We start from the raw sequence: 23,405 nt of genomic DNA, 5'->3' as shown, positions 1-23,405 counted from the left end.
GCACATATATGTAAGCAACTTGGTACACATGTAGTTCTCATCGAGCTGAACAACTTCTGCACTGCAAGACATATGCTCCATTAAACCGCTATTTAGGGTTTTGTGAAAAACGCATACACTGAACTTTTTAATACTCCTCCTAGGGGATTCAAGCGATTGCCAAGACATGAAGACAAGACATTGAGGATGTTAAATTGCAAACAGTTTTTTGATATCTCGAACGGTTTGGTCGTGCAAGGCTATGAATTAATGGCAAAAAAAGGGAAACAGAAAGTCTATGTTCATTGAATGAGGCTGATGACATGGATGTGACTATTGTGAGTCCATGTCATAGCGCCACCAACTGGTAGCAGGAAGTGTGTCACTTTCAAAATTATCTGTAGAGGCCCCTTTTTTTTTTTTATGCCACTTGCCCGATTTGCCAAAACGTAATATTGAGCAATTAGCCAACCCAGGCTACGTCTGTAGTGACAAGGCACACCATTTTATTATCTGCTTACCTTGATTGTCATCCAAACGTTAAACGCGCATCAGTGTTCTCCGACTCCGAACCTATTCTCTGAACTCTCTCTGAACATTAGAGAGACCTCTCTAACCTCTCCTGTCATTAATACGCTGTGGTCTAGTCTCATCAACAGAAAATGAATGGATTGAGAGGGGAGAGATTGATGCTGAAAGCGTGAGTGTCACGCCAGATGCGTGAGAGTTGGCAACCCTGACCAAGGTGTGAGGGAATCATATATCAATGATGCTTGCAGCTTTAATTCTTTCTTTATTTTTATTTTTTTTTACATTTGGACTCATTTCTTTGTTTTAAAGATGATTTCACCAAGATGAATTTCTAATCAACAATATTCAGATAAATTAAATCCCCACATCTAAAGTCCTGAAAAATCAGAAACACAGAATCTCAAAATTCTTTAAAAAATCTTTTATTATTTTCAGATTTTCTTGCCTTTGTTATACAAAGATGTTAAATAACTTAAATACATTCTTACCAGTCATTCATGATCAGTTTATACCTACAAGCTATACACATGAGGTAGAGGAAAATAATTTAGAGGAAAATAGTTTCCCATAAGACAAGAAAAAGTGGACAAAGACAAACTACTGAGAAATCTCTGCCCTTAAAAGAAAAATAATGCATTTTAATAGTTGCAGCATTGCACAAACCCTGAAAAAAATCAGAATAGTGACCAGGCCATTATAATTTAAGAGAGAGAAAAAAATAACATTGGTCAAATTCTAAGTGTCTGTGATCGACTCTTAATGAATGTAAGTCTAAACAATGAACTCACTTGCTGGTTCTTAACGTTATGTTTATTTGATTCAATAATCAACATAGTACTATAAAATTGTTCAGTATTACCATTTTGCTACAAAGAATGAGATTGCTACAGCTAACTGGGATATATATATATATATATATATATATATATATATATATATATATATATATATATATATATATATATATATATATATGTGTGTGTGTGTGTGTGTGTGTCTTACTGTGGGTGTTGAAGTTTAGTATTGGTTACATGCTAATATTCTTACTCTTTGGTATGTATTCCTTATATTGAAATAAGGAAAAGTTGTATTTCAGACATAAGAGCAGAATTAAAATTTAGAGTGTTGGCATTTTTCTTTATCTTGGGGGAATACATTTGTTTGATCATCAGGAACAATTACACTGAGAGGAAAAAAATAAAAAAAATACCTCAACCCCAAAAAGCAAATACCCAATTATAGGCCAAATGCAAGACAGAGAAAAAATATATAGAAAATCATCTTGAACTTTACAAAATGTACAAATAACACATGCTCAAAAAAAAAAAAACATTTTAAAAATAAGTTATATATTGTCTCTGTGTCCTTTTCCCCCTACCAAATACATTTTATACAGGTTGCACTGGAAAGTAAGATTAAGGAACCAAGACAACAACAACAACAAAATAAAATCCAAACAAAAAAGCCTTCTGTCAATTAAAAAAATATTACTGAGAACATGCAGCATGCCAAAAATACAACTATATATGATATCTACATTGTTTGTCAAAATACTTATTGAGCTGTGATGTGAACAGGCATCTGAAGTGAATTGCATCTCATGTCATTGCTGTTTTCTGTTCACCTCTGCTGTGAGCAGACGCCACGACTGATGAAAGACTACTGTAGGTATATCTATTATGGTTTCCATGTAGTGTGCTAATGTGTTTGTGTTTCCAAGCATTCTTTAATTTGCATGTCTCCCCATCAACTACTTGGAATTCAGCTCATTCATTTAAATGAAATAAAAAAAGGGTAACAGGAATTTTCATAAATATCTTGCAGATTCCTTGTTACATCTGAAATTGGTTGTTTGTCATGTATTATAATGTATTATAACTGTGGTTACAATTATTCATGAGACCATACAATGCATTATAAGGGGCATACAAATTCATTTCAGATTTAAAAATGCTTTTATAATGCATTATACATAAAGGCTTTAAGTAAAGTGTTATCAAAAATGAATCCCTTCTCAGACAGAATTATTTCCTATATACTCGTACACCCCTTGTTTTTCTATTTCAATTTTGCATCAAATTATTCTCTGAATTTTTTTTATTACTATCAGTATGGAATATCAGCATTTTTGCAGGCATATATATAATATAACATTTTTACTTTAGATTGTATGCAAATTTGCACAAGTAAATGTATCTTGTTGTATGGATGTTTCGATATTTTTAACTGGGAGTACAAGACAAAATAATAATACAACGATTTTTTTGTAGTGCTGCTATGTTTGACTTTTTCATATTTATGTGGATGTCATTTTTAGTTGAGCATTTGCTTATCTTCAATGCATCACCAAAACATTCCTAGTTGAATCATCCACCATATGTTTTCGCAAACATTTGTTCAAAAATTAACAAAAAAGTATATTTGCTACTTTTAAAGATTTGACACAAATAAGATTTAAAATAAAATACAGTGCTTTCCAGATGACACATACTTTCACAGAGATCATAGCGACATAGGTGTGCTTTCTGAGGATAATTTCGTAACAGCATAACATTTATTTACAAAGCACTGAACTTGGCACTTCATACAACGTTTTGGGGAAAAACAGTTTGAGTTTGAATTTAATTGAACTTAAAACAACAAGTTAGACAGATCTAAATATCAGTATTCTGGAAACTTTTGTCCAAATGCATGTAAGCGGTATGCATGTGCCTCACTTTTGTCTGTATGCCACAGGATCATAACCATAGCTATTTACAACTTTAAAAAAAAGATTAATAAATAAAAGATTTTCCAAGCTTCAGTGCGTGAATGGTGCCATTTCTTTTTCTTTTTTTCGGTCTCTCACTCAGTAGTTCATTCACACTAAACTAAAAAAATAAAGAGCATATACAATTCATTTATATATTTTGTCATATCTTTGTTACTATATAATTTATTTACACTAAGTGGATCTCAACAGAGTTTGGTGATCTGAATACAAAGTCATACATTGTCAAAATTCTGTGTTTTAAATTATTAAAAGTCTGATCAGAAACTTAGATCTTGTCATTTGGTCACACAGCGTTATTCTCCATGCCAGCTGTTATGTTAAATCATTTTCAAAAATATGGAATTTCAATGTTCTATTTTACAATATATGGACTTCTACATCCATATATTTAAAAAAAATGTGTTCAGCCTTTCAACAATTGTGAATAGATTCAATGAAACAGTCATTTGAGAAGAACCACTGATTGATTAACAAGCATGGACATTTGAATCTAAAAAATGTCCACCGTAATTTTCCAACATCAATATTGACAGGAAAATGTATTATTTCCCGGTAGAAATACATTGCAGAAAAGGGGAACTTTCTTTCTTTCCAATGCAGATTAGTATTTAACTAGCATTGTCCTGAAAAGCACTGCTGCAACGATTACAGCACTGAATCAGCAGCTTTAAATGAGAATGGACAGATCTGTCATCAAGCGGAAGCCTAAATCATGGAGACTAATGCTCATTGTGTTATCTCCAGGATTTCTTTACCATCGAATGGTGCATAGTGGTTTCACTTGTTCCCTGAACAGTTATTTTTAGAGTTCATTTAAGGCAGAGTTAAATCTTAAATAGACTGGCAAAGACTTCCACTGTCAAGCAAAAAGAAAAAAAAGTAAAGAAAAGAAAAAAAAGTAAAAGCAAATCATTTTCATTCCTTGCAAGACCTATTCCTTGCGGTGTTCCACAAATTATATCCACAGAAAAACACAAATCAAAATTATTGCTTTCCTAAGGGCCTTGTCAAAGAGAGAGATACAACACAAATGCAAGCACACAAACAATAAAACATTTGTGTGGTTAGTGGTTATTTAACATACTCAGATAAGTGGTGTATATAATAGAATTATAATGTAATTTTATCTATGTACATATGCATACACACTCTTGTGTGGGTGTAGAATACATGTGCATGTAGAATAAATCTGACACCATTTTGTCATTGCAAATTCCATCTCCAAACTAAATCATTTGGAATTAAGTCACATAGAAACACATACTCTTACACGTACGGCTTGAGACATTTCAAGCTATTATTCAAATCATTGGATCAATAGTTGTCTGTCCAAGACTGGACTTTACCGCTGATTGATATTTTGACAGACAAATTACTCTGTGAAATGTTTAATTTAGTTCCAAAGTGTCGCTTAAAACTGTAGACCATTCGGCTTGGTATATTACACAGCTTTCACACTGTTCCACATGGAAAACAGAAAAAAATGATATAATAATTATAATAAAATATAACGCCCGTCAAAACCTCTTAAAAAGTGCTTTCATCTTTTTTAAACTTTAAGCCTTTGAGACCTTTCCCCAAACTAGGACGAGGGAATCCACCTAAACTTTTAGGCTTTCACTCATTCATTTCTCTCGACTGTTCCTAGACTGGTGAAAGATATTCTGCATGATTGTGATGGTGTTTACGCCTTACAGGTGTAAACCTCTTCTCTTTGTGTGCACTGTTTGCATTCAACATAGCAGCACCAGCGCACCTGGCACTGGCACGGTCTCGTCACCACTCGGCTCTGAGTGTTGTGCCCCCTGCCACAGCAGATGGCCTCGCAGTTCTTATCCTTGTAGCATTTGCGGGCCAAGGTGCCTGCTGAATATTTGCTACGCCTGCAAAAATTCGGTGAGTCCTCAATGTGAAGAAGATCGGGGGTGCGGGGAATGAGGTCCGGTCGAGGGCCTGGAGGGGGCTGTTGCCCCTGGGATCGGGTCTGGGAGATCTCCCCCTCCCCAGTTGCCTCATTGGTGGAGCTGGCCACTTTGACTGAAGTCTCGTAACGCTGTTTGAGCTGCTTACCAATTTCATGAAAGGGTGCCAGCTGCCTCCAGCATGTTTGCACGGTACACGAACCTGAAACTCCGTGACACTTACAGGTGGTCTCCACCCCAGCCTTGATGACCTGTGCGGGACAAATGTTAAAAGAAGTGAGACGACACACATCAAAGGAATTATAGTTTCACCAAACATCAACATTTATGTCTCCAATTATCTCAGCAGACACAGCACAGAGCTCAGCTGCGATACATGAAAGACACAGTGCATGCAGTGTTTACCAAACCCTTATGTTACCCCTTATATTGAAAAATCTTTGAAGGTCAGTTAAACTGATGGGCGATGTTATTTACAAAACAAGTATTTCAAAAGCACATTGAGGCAAAAACTTTGATGTTCCCACATAATATGATTGCTGTAACCCTTTCCAAGACTAAAACACAATAAAATACAGGGCACGAGGAGTTATCCTCATTCATACTTAATTGCCATAATTATGGCTTAATCAAAAGCAGCATCAGCTGTCATGAAAAAGCTGTGCTTTAAACAGTCAGTTATACAAGGATACAATTTTTAAAAAGAAGTTTGACCAAATAAATTATTATTATGATAGCTGTGGTAACTTTAAATTCAATCACAATATGCTAAGTGGAGTTAAAACATTTTTTTTTAAGGAATTAAATCACCACTGATTTTTCATTAGGGAAATTCCATAGACATAGTGATTTTTATAATGTATAAACTATATATTCTATCCCATAATACTATCACAGAAACCTTTCTGCATTTTTAGATTTTCAAATAATAATCACTTAATATGATTTATAAGCTGCTTGCCTCATTGGGAATAAAAAATATCCCCACAAGGACAAGGATTTTGGATATTTCCATCTTTGTGGGAACATTTTGTCCCCATAATGTAGGGAATACCTAAACCGCCTAAACCAGGAGATGAACTTACAAAAAGAAGAAAGTACACAGATACTTTTGTAATTCTTTTGTCGGAGTGAAAAGACTAATAGAGTCTTGCAAACGAATTTCAGTGGTTTTTTTTTTTTTTTTTACCAAACCCTATCATATTCCCCCAGAACACTAGTGATATCTGACACGTGTAGCAATTTATTCTGTGATAACTTTGCATTTAAAAAATATATATTGATGCTGATGAGCGCGAGCGGGACATTTCTTTTTTATTATTATTATTATTTCTCCCTTGGTGGTCTGAAAAAGAAAGAAAAGCATACTGCAGGGTGAGTAAATTATGACCTATTTTTCATTTTAGAGTGAACTGTCCCTTAAATTTCATGTTGTGCAGAGAGCATTACCAACCACAATGTTTGATCCATTCAACATTTCTGTAAGAAAGTGAACCTTGCGATAAGCATAAAAAGGCGCTGTCTGGACAGTTTCTCTTGAACCAGTGGTAGACTTGTTCAACAAAAACTGCAAATCCACCACAAAGAAAGGAGAGGAAAATGTGTAACGTCAGCTTTAAAATGCAGGTGATGCCGAGGCTAGCACATTCCAAGTTTGTTCTCCATATGGGATTTGACCCCAAACCCCTTACACCTCCTTACATGTGCAGATGGACCAAAAATGCAGTGTTGTAAATCTCTTATCGCAGACAAAATGGCCCGAGGATGACTACTTCAGATGGACGAGCAAAGAGTCCTGAGCCTCTGCTGAGCGGTGCTGTAATTTATATTCATTCTAAACCTAAAACTAACAATATGAGACAATATGTTGGTGCCAGACCTGTAGTTTACTTTGGCTCTCTGTTATGGGTCTTTTTCTGTACCTTCTTTTTTTGTATTTTACTCTTACAATGTTACCTCGGCTCTTTCTCTTACCAAAAACAATGGAAGACTTGGACAAACTTAGTGCTCTTTAGACTAAAAAGGGAAACCAAACTTTGATTAAAGGGCATTTATTATAAATTACTGAATTAAAAAGTAAATTTAAGTTATTTAAAATGGGTCTTTTACAAACTATTTAAGTGACCTTAAAGGGATACTTCACCTCTGGAAAGATGAATGTGTATTTAAAATGGGTCATTTATGTAGTAGAAATGTGAAATTATTTTTTTAATTTGGAGCCTTCTGGACTGAGAAAAGCCAGAAAATGTATTTTTGGCTCATGTGGATGAAAGACAACAACTCCCAGAATGCACTTGCTTCGCTGCCCTACGAGGTCACTCCCAAGCCACACCTACTGGTAAGAGCGCAGTTAAACAACAAGGCTAGGCTACTAGTTGACTCGAAACTTAAAAGACGCCGTTTTATCGTGAGTCTCCGTGACAAGTCTGCCTGGGATTGTCCGGAATTGGCCCAAAATGTCCGGTATTCGGCTTTTGCGTTCTACAGTCGCCATACATTATGTTTACTGTGGCGAGCAGGAGCAGGCTGAGGGCCGCGGGAGAACGACGCGAGGCCGGTAGCGTGATTACTGATGAGCGCCACCTGTGAGACGCACCGATCTCGTAGGCTATCTCTCACGGAGGAGCGGGAATTTTCTTACCGATGCTAAAACGCACATCAATCGATCACTTGTTTAGCGTTCATGTAAACAATACATTCAGATTCACCAATCAGAATAAATTCAGTTAGATTGAAACAAAAGGTGTGCATGTAAACAATGAATGGCAACTGTAGAAAGCAAAAGCCGAATCCCGGACATTTTCAACGGCCGGACATGTCCGGGAAAAAGAGGATGGTAACCCCTACTACTCAGCTTTCTCCACAGAACAAGAGCCTGTTGGCTTAGCTTCCAAAAAAAGATGGCTGACACTATTTGTACATTCTGTGAGTGAGATCCCTCCCTCTATGGCAGGGTTGAAAACATGCGGATCTAGCGCCTTCTACTGGCTGTAGTCTCTAGCCTCTGGCCAAAAAATCCTCCGATGACGCAAAATGGCGATTTTTGCGTCATCTGAGGATTTTTTACAGACAAAAAATACATAAATCTCTCGTCTCAGGGGGACATGAGGGAGGGAAGCATGGTAATTTGAAAATACTACAGGTTTTCTACTGATACAAAGCTTAATGCTAAATGCTGAAGTATCCCTTATTATAAAGAATGTGTATACACACAACAAAGAAAGAAAGAACGCTAAGTGATACAATCAACTATTTTACAGTATATTGTGTGCAGATAATTCCAAGTTTCTCATGCATGTTTCTTTTAAACAACATTTCTCACATGACTTATGATTCCCATTTTAAAGATTTAAGGATCAGTACACCTGATCCCCCCCAAAAAAAATTACCCCAATAAACACATACTAACAGTAGAAATACGTTTTAATATATATCTTAGCAGCCTACCTTCATTCCTACATTGCTGTTGTGCATGTCTATCCGGGCACGGAGGTCCTTGTTGGACCTCTTACCCAAGAAGTCTTTGACAAATTTGTTGCTGTACTTGAGGTTGTCTCCACAGCCACCCCACTGCCAAGCCTTGCGGTTCTCCAGGTCAGGAGCCTCATCACAGGTGCAGCGCTCCATGCGGCCAGCGCTGCAGGCTTTGGCCATGGCATGGGTCAGGCCTGCTGAAGAGATGGCATAGAGGAATGCCGTCTCTTTGAAGCCTGTAAGGTACATGGGGATTATGAGGCAGCCAATAGTTCATTACTGACCTTTAATGTTAAATTTCACCCACAGGGAATGCTAGTAACAGCACCAACCCCACCTGGTAACACTTTATAATAACTGCACGCTATTAATCATTAGTTAAGCATTACTAAACAGTAATTTCATCATTTACAAAGCATTAATAGACATTAATAAGCAGTTTATAAATACAGCTATACATGCTTTATACTTGAATCAAAAGCATATACACTCAAAAAAATTACTCTTTGAATGAACATAAAAAAATCATGGAAAGGATTTCCACATGATTAACTTGCTTTATTTCAGCATTATGCAATTATGTTATTCCAATTTAATGTACTTACGTTGGGTCAACTTAATTTATTAAGGTTGATTCAACTTATTTACTATAGTTTGGCACAGCTTCATTTAATAGTGTCAGCCCAACTAATTTTAAGGTTTTCTGACATGATTGAAGTGTTTTTTATTTTCAAACATCCATTAATATTTCATTTATTTTAGTGACACATAATCAAATCGATAGACTATAGCTAGCTATTTGCTAGCAGTAGTACATATTTGCAAATGCTAAGATTTACATGCTTCTTCAACCGAAACAGTTAAACGTATCTGAATCAGTCCACAGCCAAACAAAATGCTCCACTCTTCTCCACAATGGTAACCCACTGTAATTTAAATGGTTCTAATTATTCCAATGTAATTGAACATTAAACACAATTACACACTATCAAGTCTTCCCCTTTTCTAATTTTCTCCAAAAAACATAAAATAACACTTCATTTTAACATTTATTCTCTCTTAATTTAACCATATGCAAAGCATGCTGGGAACTAACAAGCACCGCCCAGTCTCAGTTAATGCAACACAAATCATTCATGTAATCCAACACAAATGGATTAAGTAAACTTAAATTTTATATTTAAGCAGATTGAACACAATCAAATTAAGTTAGGGCAAAATGGCAGTTGGCGTCGCACTATACCGCCCCCTCTGGATGTAAGAATTTTTTACTTAACATAAATGATTTGTGTTTAGACAACACGTTAGGATTTTGTACTGTTAAGATGAGACATAATTACGTGGACCTTAATAGAAAAAAACATTTCAAGTCAACAAACACAATTATTATAAGTAAACTAAATATAAATATATTATGTAAAGTGCACAACCTTCCTAGTTCGTTTTTTTGAGTGTACATAATGTGTTTAATAATTGTTTTTTCATACTTTATTAATTATCAATTTATAATTTCTAAATTAAGTATTGCATTATTTACACACCAGTTATTTAGGAGTTGTCAGTGGTTCATAAGATCACTTAGAAAGTGTAAGTAAATTATTAATGCTTTATTAACATGTATTTCTACTGTAATTCAGGGTTAATTCAGGTAGTTATAAAGCATTTAGTAGTTGTCAGTAAACTATTTTTGTGAGCTCATGTAAAGTGAGGACTAGTTATGCCTTGTAAAGCATTTACATAGGAGATTTAAAGGCTGTTAATATGTCTATGTTCTGTATCACTGTGTTGTGTTTGTTTCCTTTTTCTGTTTAGAAGATAAATGAGCCTTAAAATCTCCTTTATAAATGCTTTACAAGGCATCACAATAGTCCTTTGCTTTTAACTACCTGAATTTGCTACATTTACTTGCACTTTCTAAGTGATCTTATGAATCAATGACAACTCCTAAATAACTGGTTTGTAAATAATCTCAAAATCTCAATATAAATAAAATTGTTTCTTTTTTGCATGGGCTTTTTTGAGTTTTAATTACTTGCCAAAAGTTGAGATAACTTTTAAAAATTTTGTCAATTTAAATACATTGGAAAAGTCAACTGGATAAACACCATTAAATTAAAGTGCCCCTATTATGCTTTTTTCGGATATTACCTTTCATGTAAAAGATCTGCAAAGTTTCAAAGATCGAAATGCACAATAAATGGAGTTATTGTTTGCCAAAATAAAGAACCGATTCTGAACTGCCCGAAACAAGTTGTCAGAAATTCCAGTTTTACTTCCTGCACAAACCTACGTAGGTTTGTAACACATTGCATAATGCCAGCCTATGGTCTCCATTGGCTGCCCACAAACACAATCTAATTCCAACAATCTATTTTGACCCTCTTTCAAACACAAACGGCCTGGAAGAGTTTGGTTTGTATGGTCGACATGAAGAGAAAATGCGGTTTTCATGTGCTGCAAAAGCAAATCCACATTGCATGCATTTGTACTAAGGAAGCCTCCGGAGCTGAAATTCAGATATGGTAATGAATGTTTCATAGACCAATCACAACAGATTGGGCCATCAGAGCCGAGTAAGCTCTCGGAAAAGGAGGGGTTTATAGAGCCCACCAAAAAAGTAATTGTATAGATTGCACACTATTTACCTCTCTTTAAAATGTGAGCCCTGTAGTGGCCCTCCAAGGTGCAGTTCCATCTCTCAAAGCGGAACTGGTACTGGCACTCTAAGGCACTCATGCTAATGGCCTCCATGAGAGTTTCAGCCACTCCAGGGTCCCGTCTGCACATTCTGCGCTGTTTTTTCTCCAGTTTGAGTCGATCACACAACTTGTAGTGTGCCTTGCCCGCCCTTTCGTCTGGCTGTGAGGTCAGTGGCAGAATGGACAGGGGTTCATTACCTGTCAGCCTAAAAGAGAGATCAATGAGACAAATAGCATCACTGTTACTGGGAATTGTTAAAAGGCAATAATCTGTTGGTATGATGGCATATATGTCAGAAGGGATGTGTCATCCACTAGCCTTTACCATTTAGAAAAGGTTGTGACCAAAACAAAGACAAAGTTATTTCATATATAGACAGTTGTGAGGTACAGTGTACAGTTACTGGTATGATACCATTATTGTGATATAAATACACTCTAAACATTGAGCCAAGCTGTTTGTCTGGCCAATGCAAGTTCAAATCTTATTCAGTTTATTTCCTGATCCTATTCTGCGCTCTGTTTTATCAAATTTCCTTTTTTCCCCCCCTTTCTCCCTTTCTTTTCTCTGAAATTACAGCTGTTCTTAAAGAGGCCATATGTAGAATTCATAAACCCTATTTATTAGCGACACCGGTGGCCGTTAAGTGAACTGCAGCCAGCGACATATTGCTCGTGATCGCACTCATGCACACACTCCATAGTGACTCGTGCTAGCCTTGGATGACCAAATAAGTCACATAATGTCCAAGATTGAACGTGATTCAAGGCCCCTTATACTCGCTGCGCAGTTCTTGTTCTCGTACTTCGCTTAGAATTAAAAAGAAGTTGGGTATACCTTTGCATACCCAACTGTTAACGAACATCCTCACATCGTCCACGCTGATGAGAGCGACGTTTAGATGAATATGTAAATATGTGCCACAAGCTTTCCTCTCGGTAACAAAATAAACACACAACAAAAATGACAGTGGTGAGAAAACAGCAGTTAAAGGTGAACTCCGGTCAATTTTAACATTGAGCTAAATTTTTAGTAAATTTGGAGTGCTGTCAATACAGAGAACAACGACAAAAATCGGTGTTGCCTACACCGTGTTATCCTCTTTTTAAAATTTGCACCCTATTGACTTGAATGGGGCACGTTTTAAACCTGCTTTTATTTCTCTTATCATCCTTGATGTGTCACTACAAGTGCCCAGCCATGTTCAGTGATTCCTTCATAGTGAACACGAGTGAATCTGACTGCAGGAGATGTGAAAGATATTAATAAAAATGATGTTATATCAGCCAGCGCACATACCTGTATTTAGTTCCTGTTTTCGGTCGAAGTCCAAAGTAGTCGATTGTCGAGTTGACGCACATAGGTTTAGTTACTTAGATCACGCGCGTGAACTCGACAATCGACTACTTTGGACTTCGACCGAAAACAGGAACTAAATACAGGTATGTGCGCTGGCTGATATAACATCATTTTTATTAATATCTTTCACATCTCCTGCAGTCAGATTCACTCGTGTTCACTATGAAGGAATCACTGAACATGGCTGGGCACTTGTAATGACACATCAAGGATGATAAGAGAAATAAAAGCAGGTTTAAAACTTGCCCCATTCAAGTCAATAGGGTGCAAATTTTAAAAAGAGGATAACACGGTGTAGGCAACACCGATTTTTGTCGTTGTTCTCTGTATTGACAGCACTCCAAATTTACTAAAAATTTAGCTCAATGTTAAAATTGACCGGAGTTCTCCTTCAAGAAAGCCTCTGATCATAGCGATTTACAGGTTTGTAAAAAATGTGCATATAATCAGCCTATGGTCTCCATTGGCTGCCCACAAACAGAATCTACTTTGACCCGCTCTCAAACACTGTAGTTGTAGCTGAGGCCTGGAAGAGTTTGGTTTTTATTGTTAACATGACGAGAAGATTCATGTTTTCATGTGCTGTAAAAGCAAATCCATAGTGACTATATAAACAATATATATGCATATGTGTGTATATATATATACACAAAATAATTATACACAGTACACACACATATATTATGCGATTATTCGCGATTAATCGTTACACAGCCCTATTTGAGAGTATAGTTTGAATTAATAAATTTTCTTTGCATGCAACATTGACATTACAGTGCAGCTCTTTTGGCATGATCCTTTTGGCATGACTTTGTAAAATCAATAACCATTAATTTCATGTGTCATTGAACAGAAGAGCGAGCGTAAACATAACTTTCTTATGATTTTCCCGGCAAAGACATCCCGTGCCATTATAGGAATATTCTTGTATATAGCCCCTCTAATCAAGTACTGGCAGTTCAACCTTTGATGATCTGATAAAGCTGCACAGGTTGACAAGTAGATTTATTAGTATATAGTGGCCCCATTTCGAGATAAAACGGATTTGAGTGGAATAATGTACAGTACTTGGGTCCAATACTGACAATAGTTGGACCCCTATGTTTGTATGTGTATGAATGGAAGTAAAAGGAGCTTAAAGTGTGACTGTGGCTTAAATGTGATACTATCAGTCCAGACGAATAAGAACAACTTTTGAGTTCCTGCTACATAACTGAATGAATGAAAGGACAAGCCCGGGTTCACCTCCAGGAAGGAAAAATGAAGGAGGGGTGCTTTGGGCACTTTTTTATGTGCGCCCTGTCAGCTCAATAGCATGAATGAATTCTGATGTGGTTAATGTTCTCAAATGTCTAATGCCCTATGGAAAACACAATTCTAGTTCAAAAGTTAATGTTTGTATGAACTACACTGGGCTTCGCTTTATCAGCTGTCCAGCTCTGTGCATTTAGCGGCGGTTCTCAACTTTAGACCTGGGGACCCACAGCACTGCACATTTTGTATGTTTCCTTTGGGCCCTATAATACACCCGGTCCAATGCAGTGGTATCAGCCCGACGCATTTATCATTTTCACGTCCTGCGCCATGTTGTTTAAATAGCAAATGCATTTGCGCCCATAGGCGTGCTGGTCTGAAAACCAGGTGTGTTCAGACGTATTGTTGGCGCTTTGCTATTTTGAGGCAACTGAAACCAATTGACCATTCGCAGGGAGCTTGATTGACAGGTGATCTGACAAATCATACTTTGCCATCCGCTATTTTGTCCGACAAAGCAGTCAGGAGAATTAGTAGATTAACATGGGAGGATTTGAACTTGAAAAACGGTGTACTGACGCTTTTCCGCGGTTAAAACAACATTCCTTCTTATATATGTTAATTCATGTTTATTTGATGCTATAAATGAACTAGAAGAAAGAGATGATCCGTTCACGAGCAGCTTTAACTGAGGCGACACAGCGATCTGTCACGACACATTAAAGAGCCACAAAACGGTATTTATTGTTTAAATTTCTTTAAAAAAATGACCAAATTTGAGACTTTGTTTAATATGTTTAATATCAAAAGTAATTGAAAAGTTTTTTCCTGTCTGTCAGCGTGTTGTCAGTGTCCTCTCTGCTCCGCAATGTATTTTTCACTGCGTGAGAACATGGTGTGGCGTGAGAGTGGCGTAGCTTGTCGGACATAGTGACAGTAACCAAGGGGGGCGGGTCTTTGCGAAAACACGGTCTAAAGTCAATGGCGCAATATATTTTTTTGTTATTTAAAGAGTGCGTTAGTAATGTGTGCCTATAAGGCGGATCCACAACATGCGTACACTCCGCTTAAATCACACACCCAGGGACGCGCAGCAGCACACAAACATTGAAAATAAAAGGATTACAATTTAAAAGATTATTTTTGTGTACATGAAGATATGGTGGAATCCGGCTTGTCGCTTTAACCTCACACAGGAGCAGATCCGTTTGCTCTCTGGAAAGGCGTTCAGTCTCTCCGCTTGCAAATTCTGCCATATAAATAGTGAATCCCTCATCATCTGGGTTTAAAAGGGAATGGGAAATTACACACTGATTGTTGTTTTTTTAACGTTACGCCCAAAACACACCCATTACTCATTAAAGGAGTAGTAAAAATTAGCCCATGATTTATTCACCCTCAAGCCATCCTAGGTGTATATGACATTCTTAGTTATATTAAAAAAATGTCCTGGCTCTTCCAAGCTTGATAATGGCAGTGGATTGCAAGCTCAAAAAAAGTGCATCCATCTATCATAAAAGAACTCCAAACGGCTCCTGTGGGTTAATAAAGGCCTTCTGAAGCAAAGCGATGAGTTTGTGTAAGAAAAATATACATATTTAACACGTTACAAAGATAAATTCTAGCTTTCGGCCAAACGCAGTCTACTTATGCCTTCTTATATCAGAAGTAGTGTAGTGTGTCATGGTGTACCGTAAATATCAGCAGTACGCCGCATTACTCGCATTACACATGAAGGGATAGTTCATCCAAAAATTTAAATTGGCCAATGATTTACTCACTCTGAAGCCATCCTAGGTGTATATGGCATTCTTCTTTCAGACGAATACAATCGGAGTTATATTAAAAAAGTCCTGGCTCTTCCAAGCTTTATAATGGGAGTCAATGGGTATATTTTTTTTCCATCAAAGCGCATCCATCCCTGATAAAAGTGCTTGAAACGGCTCTCGCAGGTTAATAAAGGTCTTCTGAAGTGAAGCGATGCATTCATATAAGAAAAATATCCATATTTAAATCTTTATCGACTTAAATAACTAACTTCCGGCAGACGGACATACGCAAGTCGATTTACGCCAAAAGAGTAACCCTTGAACTTGACACACAACGTAATGACGAACACAGTTGCCCAGTCCTGTTAGTTTGAACCGCGAGAGGCGTCAAAGCTCACGCTACTCCTACTCTTTTGGCGTAAGTCGACTTGTGTGGATATGGATAATTTTCTTACACTAACGCATCACTTCACTTCAAAAGGCCTTTATTAACCCTCCAGAGCCGTTACGAGCACTTTTATGATGGATAGATGCACTTTTATCACGGATGGATGCGCTTTGATGGACTTCCAAAAAAATATACCCATTGACTCCGATTATAAATCTTGAAAGAGCCAGGACATTTTTTTATACAACTCTTGATTGTATTCGTCTGAAAGAAGAATGTCATATACACCTAGGATGCCTTCAGGGTGAGTAAATCATGGGCTAATTTTCAATTTTGGCTGAACTATCCTTTTATGTCTGATCCATATGTTCATTTGGCCGGAAGCTAGATATTTTACTTTATAAAGATTTAAATATGAATATTTTTCTTCCAAAAACTCGTGTAGCTTCAGAAGGTCTGTATTAACCCTCCGGAGCCATTTGGAGTTTGTTTATGTCGGATGGATGCACTTTATTGGCTTCAATCTTTTGGTTGCAATCCACAACTAATTCATTCATTCAGTTATGTAGCAGGAACTCTAAAGTAGTTCTTATTTGGCTGGACTGATAGTATCGCATTTAAGCCACAGTCACACTTAGAGCTCCTTTTACTTCCTTCCATTCAAGCTTGGAAGAGCCAGGACATTTATTAATATAACTCTGATAGTATCCGTCTGAAAGAAGAAAGTCATAGACATCTAGGATGGCTTGAGGGTGAGTAAATCATGGGGTCATTTTCATTTTGAAGTGAACTACTCCTATAAGAGAATAGGGACAACTCTTTTAGACTATTCGCTAGGCGCGCCGACCATTTTTCCCGTCGTTAAACTAGCAAAAGTAGATTCGGACACGCCCTACGTGCACTTGCGCCGTGCGCTTTAGACCATGTGCTTAGATCGTTAAAATAGGGCCCTAGATCTAGATTCATGCAGCTCTCTGCTAAGGAGTTGATTGTTTAAATCAGCTGTGTAACTAAGAGAGACAAAATGTGCATTACGGGACTGAGAGTTGAGAAACACTGGCATATACAAATGTACACATTTTGGATCTGATCTCACTAATCAAACAGCTCATCAGAGATTCAAGACCTGAAATTCGCATACTGTTAAAGGGTTGCTAGTTGCTTCGTGGCCCAAGTGAAAATATGCTAATCTTTTGTTTAGATTTTTTCTAATCATTCACCAAGGTTCAGAGTAGTGCAAATCACTAACCCTATGAATGAACAATAATAATAATGATGCTAAGATCACTAATAATCACAGAAATATCAGCAACCAAACTAATAGCAATGAACCCCACATAGAGTATACTTTTACAGTTATGGTTGCTCAGTACATTTCAGCAAATGTTGCATGTTTTAGACATGGTGTAGGCAGCATGTGACGGGGCAGTCCCTCTTTTGTCAGTTTATTTTAGAGCATGCAAGCATAAAACACACTTGCTGGGTCTGCCGCATAGCTGGCTTAAATCTAACCAGCATTCTGCGGTTTGTGACGAGGAGAGCTGAGAGTTACTTTCATAACACATTTAAGGGACAAGACTGTCAGCTAATGACCATATTGGTCACACCAATTGACAGCATTGGCAGAGCAGTAGCTCATTATGTGTAATTTCTGGGTTCCTTTTACACATTCAATGAGAGGCAAAGGAATAAATGGATTTACAAAACTCACGGACACAGGTTTTAAAACACATATGTTATTACAGTGAAGATTATAGCTTTAAATCTGCCACTTTTGTCTTCTAATATAGGTGCTGTCTATTATTAACTACAACCTAGGGGTTGCCCAGAAAACATACATCAACAGAGCTGCAGATGTTGACATTAATGACTGGAGGTTTCTAAAAAACATTCTGCTCTGATCATTTTGATACAATTTTGCTGAGGAAAGCCATGTCAAGACACCAAGTTTTTGGCACTGACTCTACTGACTCTAGTCATGCAGCTACATTTCCAAATGTTCATGCAATATATCCTGAGCTTGAAAAAAGAGCTGCCTCATAAGGAAATCATGACACATAAAAAACCCCAGATGTTTATTCAGTTGCTCAAAGGTGACTTCATGCAAAAATATAAGGGGGTCCACTTGTGTTTTTATTCAGTTCAAACCTTCAGGCTTGTTGTGAGATCTGGTTGACAAAATGGGGGACTTCTGGGGGAAATTACTTCAGCTACTTTTCCCATGAATTCTTTAAGCGAATGTGCTGGGTACCACAAACTTCTTGATCGCTTCATGAATGAGCTTTAACACCTTTTAACACATACCATCTGGCGATGTTACCTGAACAGTTTAAGGAGTAGACTTATAGTAAATGCTGATTTTGAGGTTTACGTGAAAATGCTGTCTTTATTTGTCATCTCTTGAAAAAAACATAGGTTCGGGTTGTTTGAATAATTTGCTGTCAAGAAACCGAAACTGCATAATCCAATTAGGACATTAGACACACTTGTGGCTTGACTGTGATCCTGTAATATTCTGGCTCACTCCGTCAACATTCCAACATACTAAAGTTCTCTGGGAATGGCAAAAAGGAATGTTCAATTCCCAAGCAAAGTGTATATTTCCATTATACCTACATCCTGGTCCCGCTGCAGTAAAGCACTTGCAATTTCTTCTACAAGTTTTAGATACAACTCATTAGTGACGGCAGACTGATAATAAGCTAACAAGTGCAATGAAGCTTATGAAGAGAAGTTGACAAAAAAAAAAAAAAATGATGCCAAACATACATAGTCTGCAGGTTTCATTCCAAGTACTAAAGGGAAATTCTGAAGACATAACACAGATTTAAACAGGTGGCTGCAAATGTTTGTGAGACATTTCTCTCGGGAGCCCTGACAAGCCATGAGTTCAGCATGTTTAAATGAACACAAACACAATCTTTGTGAGCTGAAGCTAAGTGTAAGGAATCTGTTTACTGCAGCAATTTGACATCTATTGACAAGTTATGGAACAGAAACTAGGCAAGCAAAGACTTGCAAACGCATATTAACAACACCCACATCCATTGCTTATTTTATAATGACATGTTTATCCCTCTCCTACACAGCCAAATTTAACGATACAAGTAAACTTTGTTAATTAGTAGTACCTAAAAAATATCAAACGTATGCATTTCATGTAAACTTCACACACTCACAAATGACCATTGCTTTATTATGATCAAATATCAAAGACACAACAATTGGCTGTTTCCAATGAAAGAACCAGAATTTATTTATTTATTTTTCAAAATGACAAAACCTTTAAAGTGTTATATTCTGGCCTAAAGCAATTTAAAATTTCTTCTTCTTCTTCATGTACTAAGGTTTTCAGAGTCCCAACTCAAAATTGACAATGTACCCTTCAGTCGTTTAAAAAAGGATTAAGAATTCATTATCAGCCAATAACATACAGACCAGAGACATGTTAGGCGGTAAGAATTCAACAGAGAACAAACTGACAGATCTCACAGCAACAAAACAGTAATTTCATGTTGGGCCTCTGAGAAGTCTTTGAGACAAGCCTCTATCTGAAACACAAAAGCTACTATGGAACTGGAGAGCTGCCAGAGACACTGAGCTCCTCTAATCCCTGAGCTACTGGTGATGGCTTACAGCCCAGTATTTTTAGCCTTTTACCCAGAGTGCTGGAGGGCAAGCCTGGATGTGTGAGAATGGAGAGCAGTCAAGTATTCAGCTTTTGAAAGATGAAGTCACCTCAGCTATGTGTGAGCTTTTATTTGGGCTCTTTTTCCAAAAATGTATAGATTTGACAGACAGCCTTACTGCTCAGATTGTCTACAGTATGTCAACAGACACAAGCAATAAATCTTACATTGAAGTTTTATCCCTGGAAATACAATTTGACGTCTTCAAGGAATAGCTCACCTAAAAATTAAACTTGTCATGTCATTATTTACCCAACCTCATGTAGTTCCAAAACCATGTCCTGTTGTTTCCAGAGAACACAAAATATACATTTTTTTGAAGAATATTCTTACATCTTCTCACAGCTCTTTTCCATTCAGTTCATTGTCACAATAAGATGATATTCCTGGTCCTCTCTGCTCCAGCTCTGAAATCTCACTCTCCATTCTGCCTATTTTAAATGGTGCATGTTATGCCAACTGCATGGTGAAATGGTAACTGTTTATTGTAATTATATTGTTTCAATAACACATTTCAAATAAGGAATACAATCTGACAAAAATGGTAATAAACAAAACCATTACTAATATTTTTACAGACTCTAATACAGCTTATCCGCATTAGACATGTACTGATATACTGTAATACGACATATCACGATAATGAAAATGCACAGTATTGTTATCATGGGCACTTCAAAATATCATGATAATTATTGTATCACAACTATTCCGATTTTTAGAATGCATTTTGAGAAAACTTTTCCATCAATCGGTTAAAATGCACAACACCGCTGTATGCTGCGTCAAAGAGTCATCCACACTAGGGATGGGACGATTACCGGTTTCACGATAAACCACGATAAAATGTACTGATGATTAGTATTATCGTCTAAAATCATTAAAACCGTTTTTGATTATCGCGATTTTAATAACCTACTATAAATCCTGTCCAGCCAGCAACAGCTGTGCGCAATGTTGTTGTTTTTTTTTATTCGAGAAGGAATGGCGGATGGCAGTGACCGTGCTCGGGAGATTTTTCAGCCTTTTAAGAGGACCAAATCTGAGGTGTGGTCATATTTTGGCTTTTACAAAAGTCCTGAGGGAAACTTAATGGAGGATGGTCACCCTGTCTGCAGAACAAAAAGTCGCTGCAACAGAAACACTTTAAATCTGCCGAGTCGTCTTGTGTGACCATCACTGTTGTATAGCGAACGCAAGGCAAGTTAACTTTGACCTCAATACCAAAACTACGTCTGGGAAATAATTTGGCACAAAATGTTGTTTTGAGTTTAACTATTTTATCTCACTCACTTGAAATAAACATGAAGCTTCTGCGAAGAAAAGTTTGCAGCAAGTGGCTTTGAGCCAAAGACGAATGAACAAGTTCAAGCAAGACTTTTATTAAGAGTGCCATTTAAGGGATAATAATAGATTCATTGTACACTTATTACACTGATTTTTTACGGGGACATATTGAATTTAGATTAATGTTTATAAATCCATTTTGTAGCCTACAGCGTAACGTTACAAAACAATCGTCCAGTCAAGATGATCTCAACAATATTAGCAATCTCTGTAAACAATAAATCAACTCTGATAAAATTTTCAATACACTCAAAAACGGAGACGCAAGACGGCAAGTTGTATTTGAATGAAACGAGAGCGCGCGCCCGTTGTGATGCATGGATGTGCGCGGTGTTATAATGCGTTGCTATGACGATGGTCATTATAATGAAGGAAATGCCTTGTTTTATTAGTTGTTTGTTGATTTTCAAATATAAAACTTGTTGAAATGTTTTCAGTGTGAGCATCAGTTCTTTTTGAACACTTTCATATCGTTTTAACAAAACCGTGATAATATTGATAATCACGATAATTTTGGTCACTATAATCGTGATTTAAAATTTTCATACCGTCCCATCCCTAATCCACACTCTGATGTAAACAACACCAACACGGATGAGAATCATGGCGGAACGAGTGAAGTAGTCGCGCTGCATAAAAATGCACTTTCACTCTCTGACAGAAGATGGCACTATTGAATACTAGAAATGAATGGAGGCGTATTAGTCTCAATTATAATTCAATTTTAATTTTCAATTATAATTTTCACAAAAACAAAAACATGATTCACACATGCGTAGACAATTTCACATGCATGAAACCTAATTCACGTACACACAAAGAAAATTCATGTGCGAAAAAAAAAATCACAAAAAGCAATTCAAATCCGCAAAATAAAATTATATATTCATAAAATAAATTTCACAAATGCAAAACACAATTTGTAGATATACAACTGTGCACAAAAACCTTTGAATGTTTAAAATGTACAAGTTTATCCTTGAATGTGAATGTGCAAATCGTCATTCACATGTGAATCGCCTTGGATTTGTATGTGTGTGTTTGAGACTTTCCTGGCAGCGCTCTCCTCCTACACAGATCAGTCGTACTCTTTAGCCAATCAGATTTAAGCTTATCAATCGACCAATCAGTATCACGTGAGGGCGGGCCTACCTGCATGTTAACCACAGTTCATGGCTGAGCAGAGGTATGTGTAGATGATTGGTTCATTTCTGTGTTTACTGAAGTTAAAGAAGTTCGAGATCAGTTGAAGCAATAGTTTATGAACGGCTGTTTAGTCCACATGTGAACATAAAAAAAAATTATGCACCGCGCTGGCATTCAATCACTGGTGCTCGCGTTTTGAATCAGTATTGCTATTCGCTAACGTTTCAATATTTTTGTGAATATAAGTGAGCTATGCTCATATTCTAAATTTTAATTATGGTAACTCCTGAAATGGGTCATCCCATTGATAATACCAGAGCACTGAGCAGTTGAAGTAAATAGAAAACTCGGCTCACAACAAAGACGCAGTTATTGCTAGGACGAAGCGATGTAAGTGTCTAAAATCCACACAGTTCAGTTGAATGGTAAAGCTTGCCCTCTTTAACAATACAATAACCTAACTGTACGAAGCTTAAATAACCTCAACATTAGCAACAACAGTGAAATAAGATCGCACGATTTATCAGATGCACGTAAAAGTGTAAGTTAGTTTGTTTCTATAGCAACAGTGGGCTCCTAGCACATTTTCGGTATAACGAAAAAAAGAGCATTTAATTTAATGTTAATCCGTACCAAACGTGGATATTATCAGCCGATATGAGCCTGTCGCAGATATATCGGTATCGGCATTTATGACGCAGATATGCCGCTGATATAATTTTTTTTTTTTTTACATAACATATAATGCGGATAAAATGCTTGTAAATTGTGTAACTACGTAGTTTGACCAGCAGAGCACACTCCATTGTTTTCTGTAGTGAGTGACACAAGTCAACCCTTTCACTTAAGTAATGAGGTCTCTTCAGACACGGTGCAAGACACATTAGCTTCCACTCCACTGACAAGGCATGTAACCTGGCTAGCTAGCTAATGTAGCGGACGAGTATGATAAGCTCGTTGTGAGAGTTAAAGACGGGGACATTGTTTATTTACTTTATAGTGTCTCCCCAGTTGACAACATAGTGTTATGTCACCATTCAACAATCTCAAGCCACCAACCCAACTGCTAACTTG

General features: G+C 37.0%; 1 protein-coding gene across 1 annotated transcript in view; it reads right to left on the bottom strand.

Annotated features, from left to right (window-relative positions):
• Positions 1-1,490: 1,490 nt before the first annotated feature.
• The window catches only part of wnt9a (wingless-type MMTV integration site family, member 9A), a 65,604-nt gene continuing 43,689 nt past the window's right edge, over positions 1,491-23,405 (bottom strand). Inside the window, exons 2-4 of the mRNA XM_079612264.1 lie at positions 11,325-11,584; positions 8,653-8,915; positions 1,491-5,456 (exon numbers count right to left, since the gene is read on the bottom strand). Of these exons, the coding sequence (XP_079468390.1) occupies positions 4,968-5,456; positions 8,653-8,915; positions 11,325-11,584 (1,012 nt within the window). The 3' untranslated portion in view covers positions 1,491-4,967. The remainder of the gene's footprint in view (positions 5,457-8,652; positions 8,916-11,324; positions 11,585-23,405) is intronic.

This window comes from Phoxinus phoxinus (assembly GCF_949152265.1).
Source record: "Phoxinus phoxinus genome assembly, chromosome: 5".
Lineage (NCBI taxonomy): Eukaryota > Metazoa > Chordata > Actinopteri > Cypriniformes > Leuciscidae > Phoxinus > Phoxinus phoxinus.
This window is presented reverse-complemented; position numbering and strand designations above follow the sequence as displayed.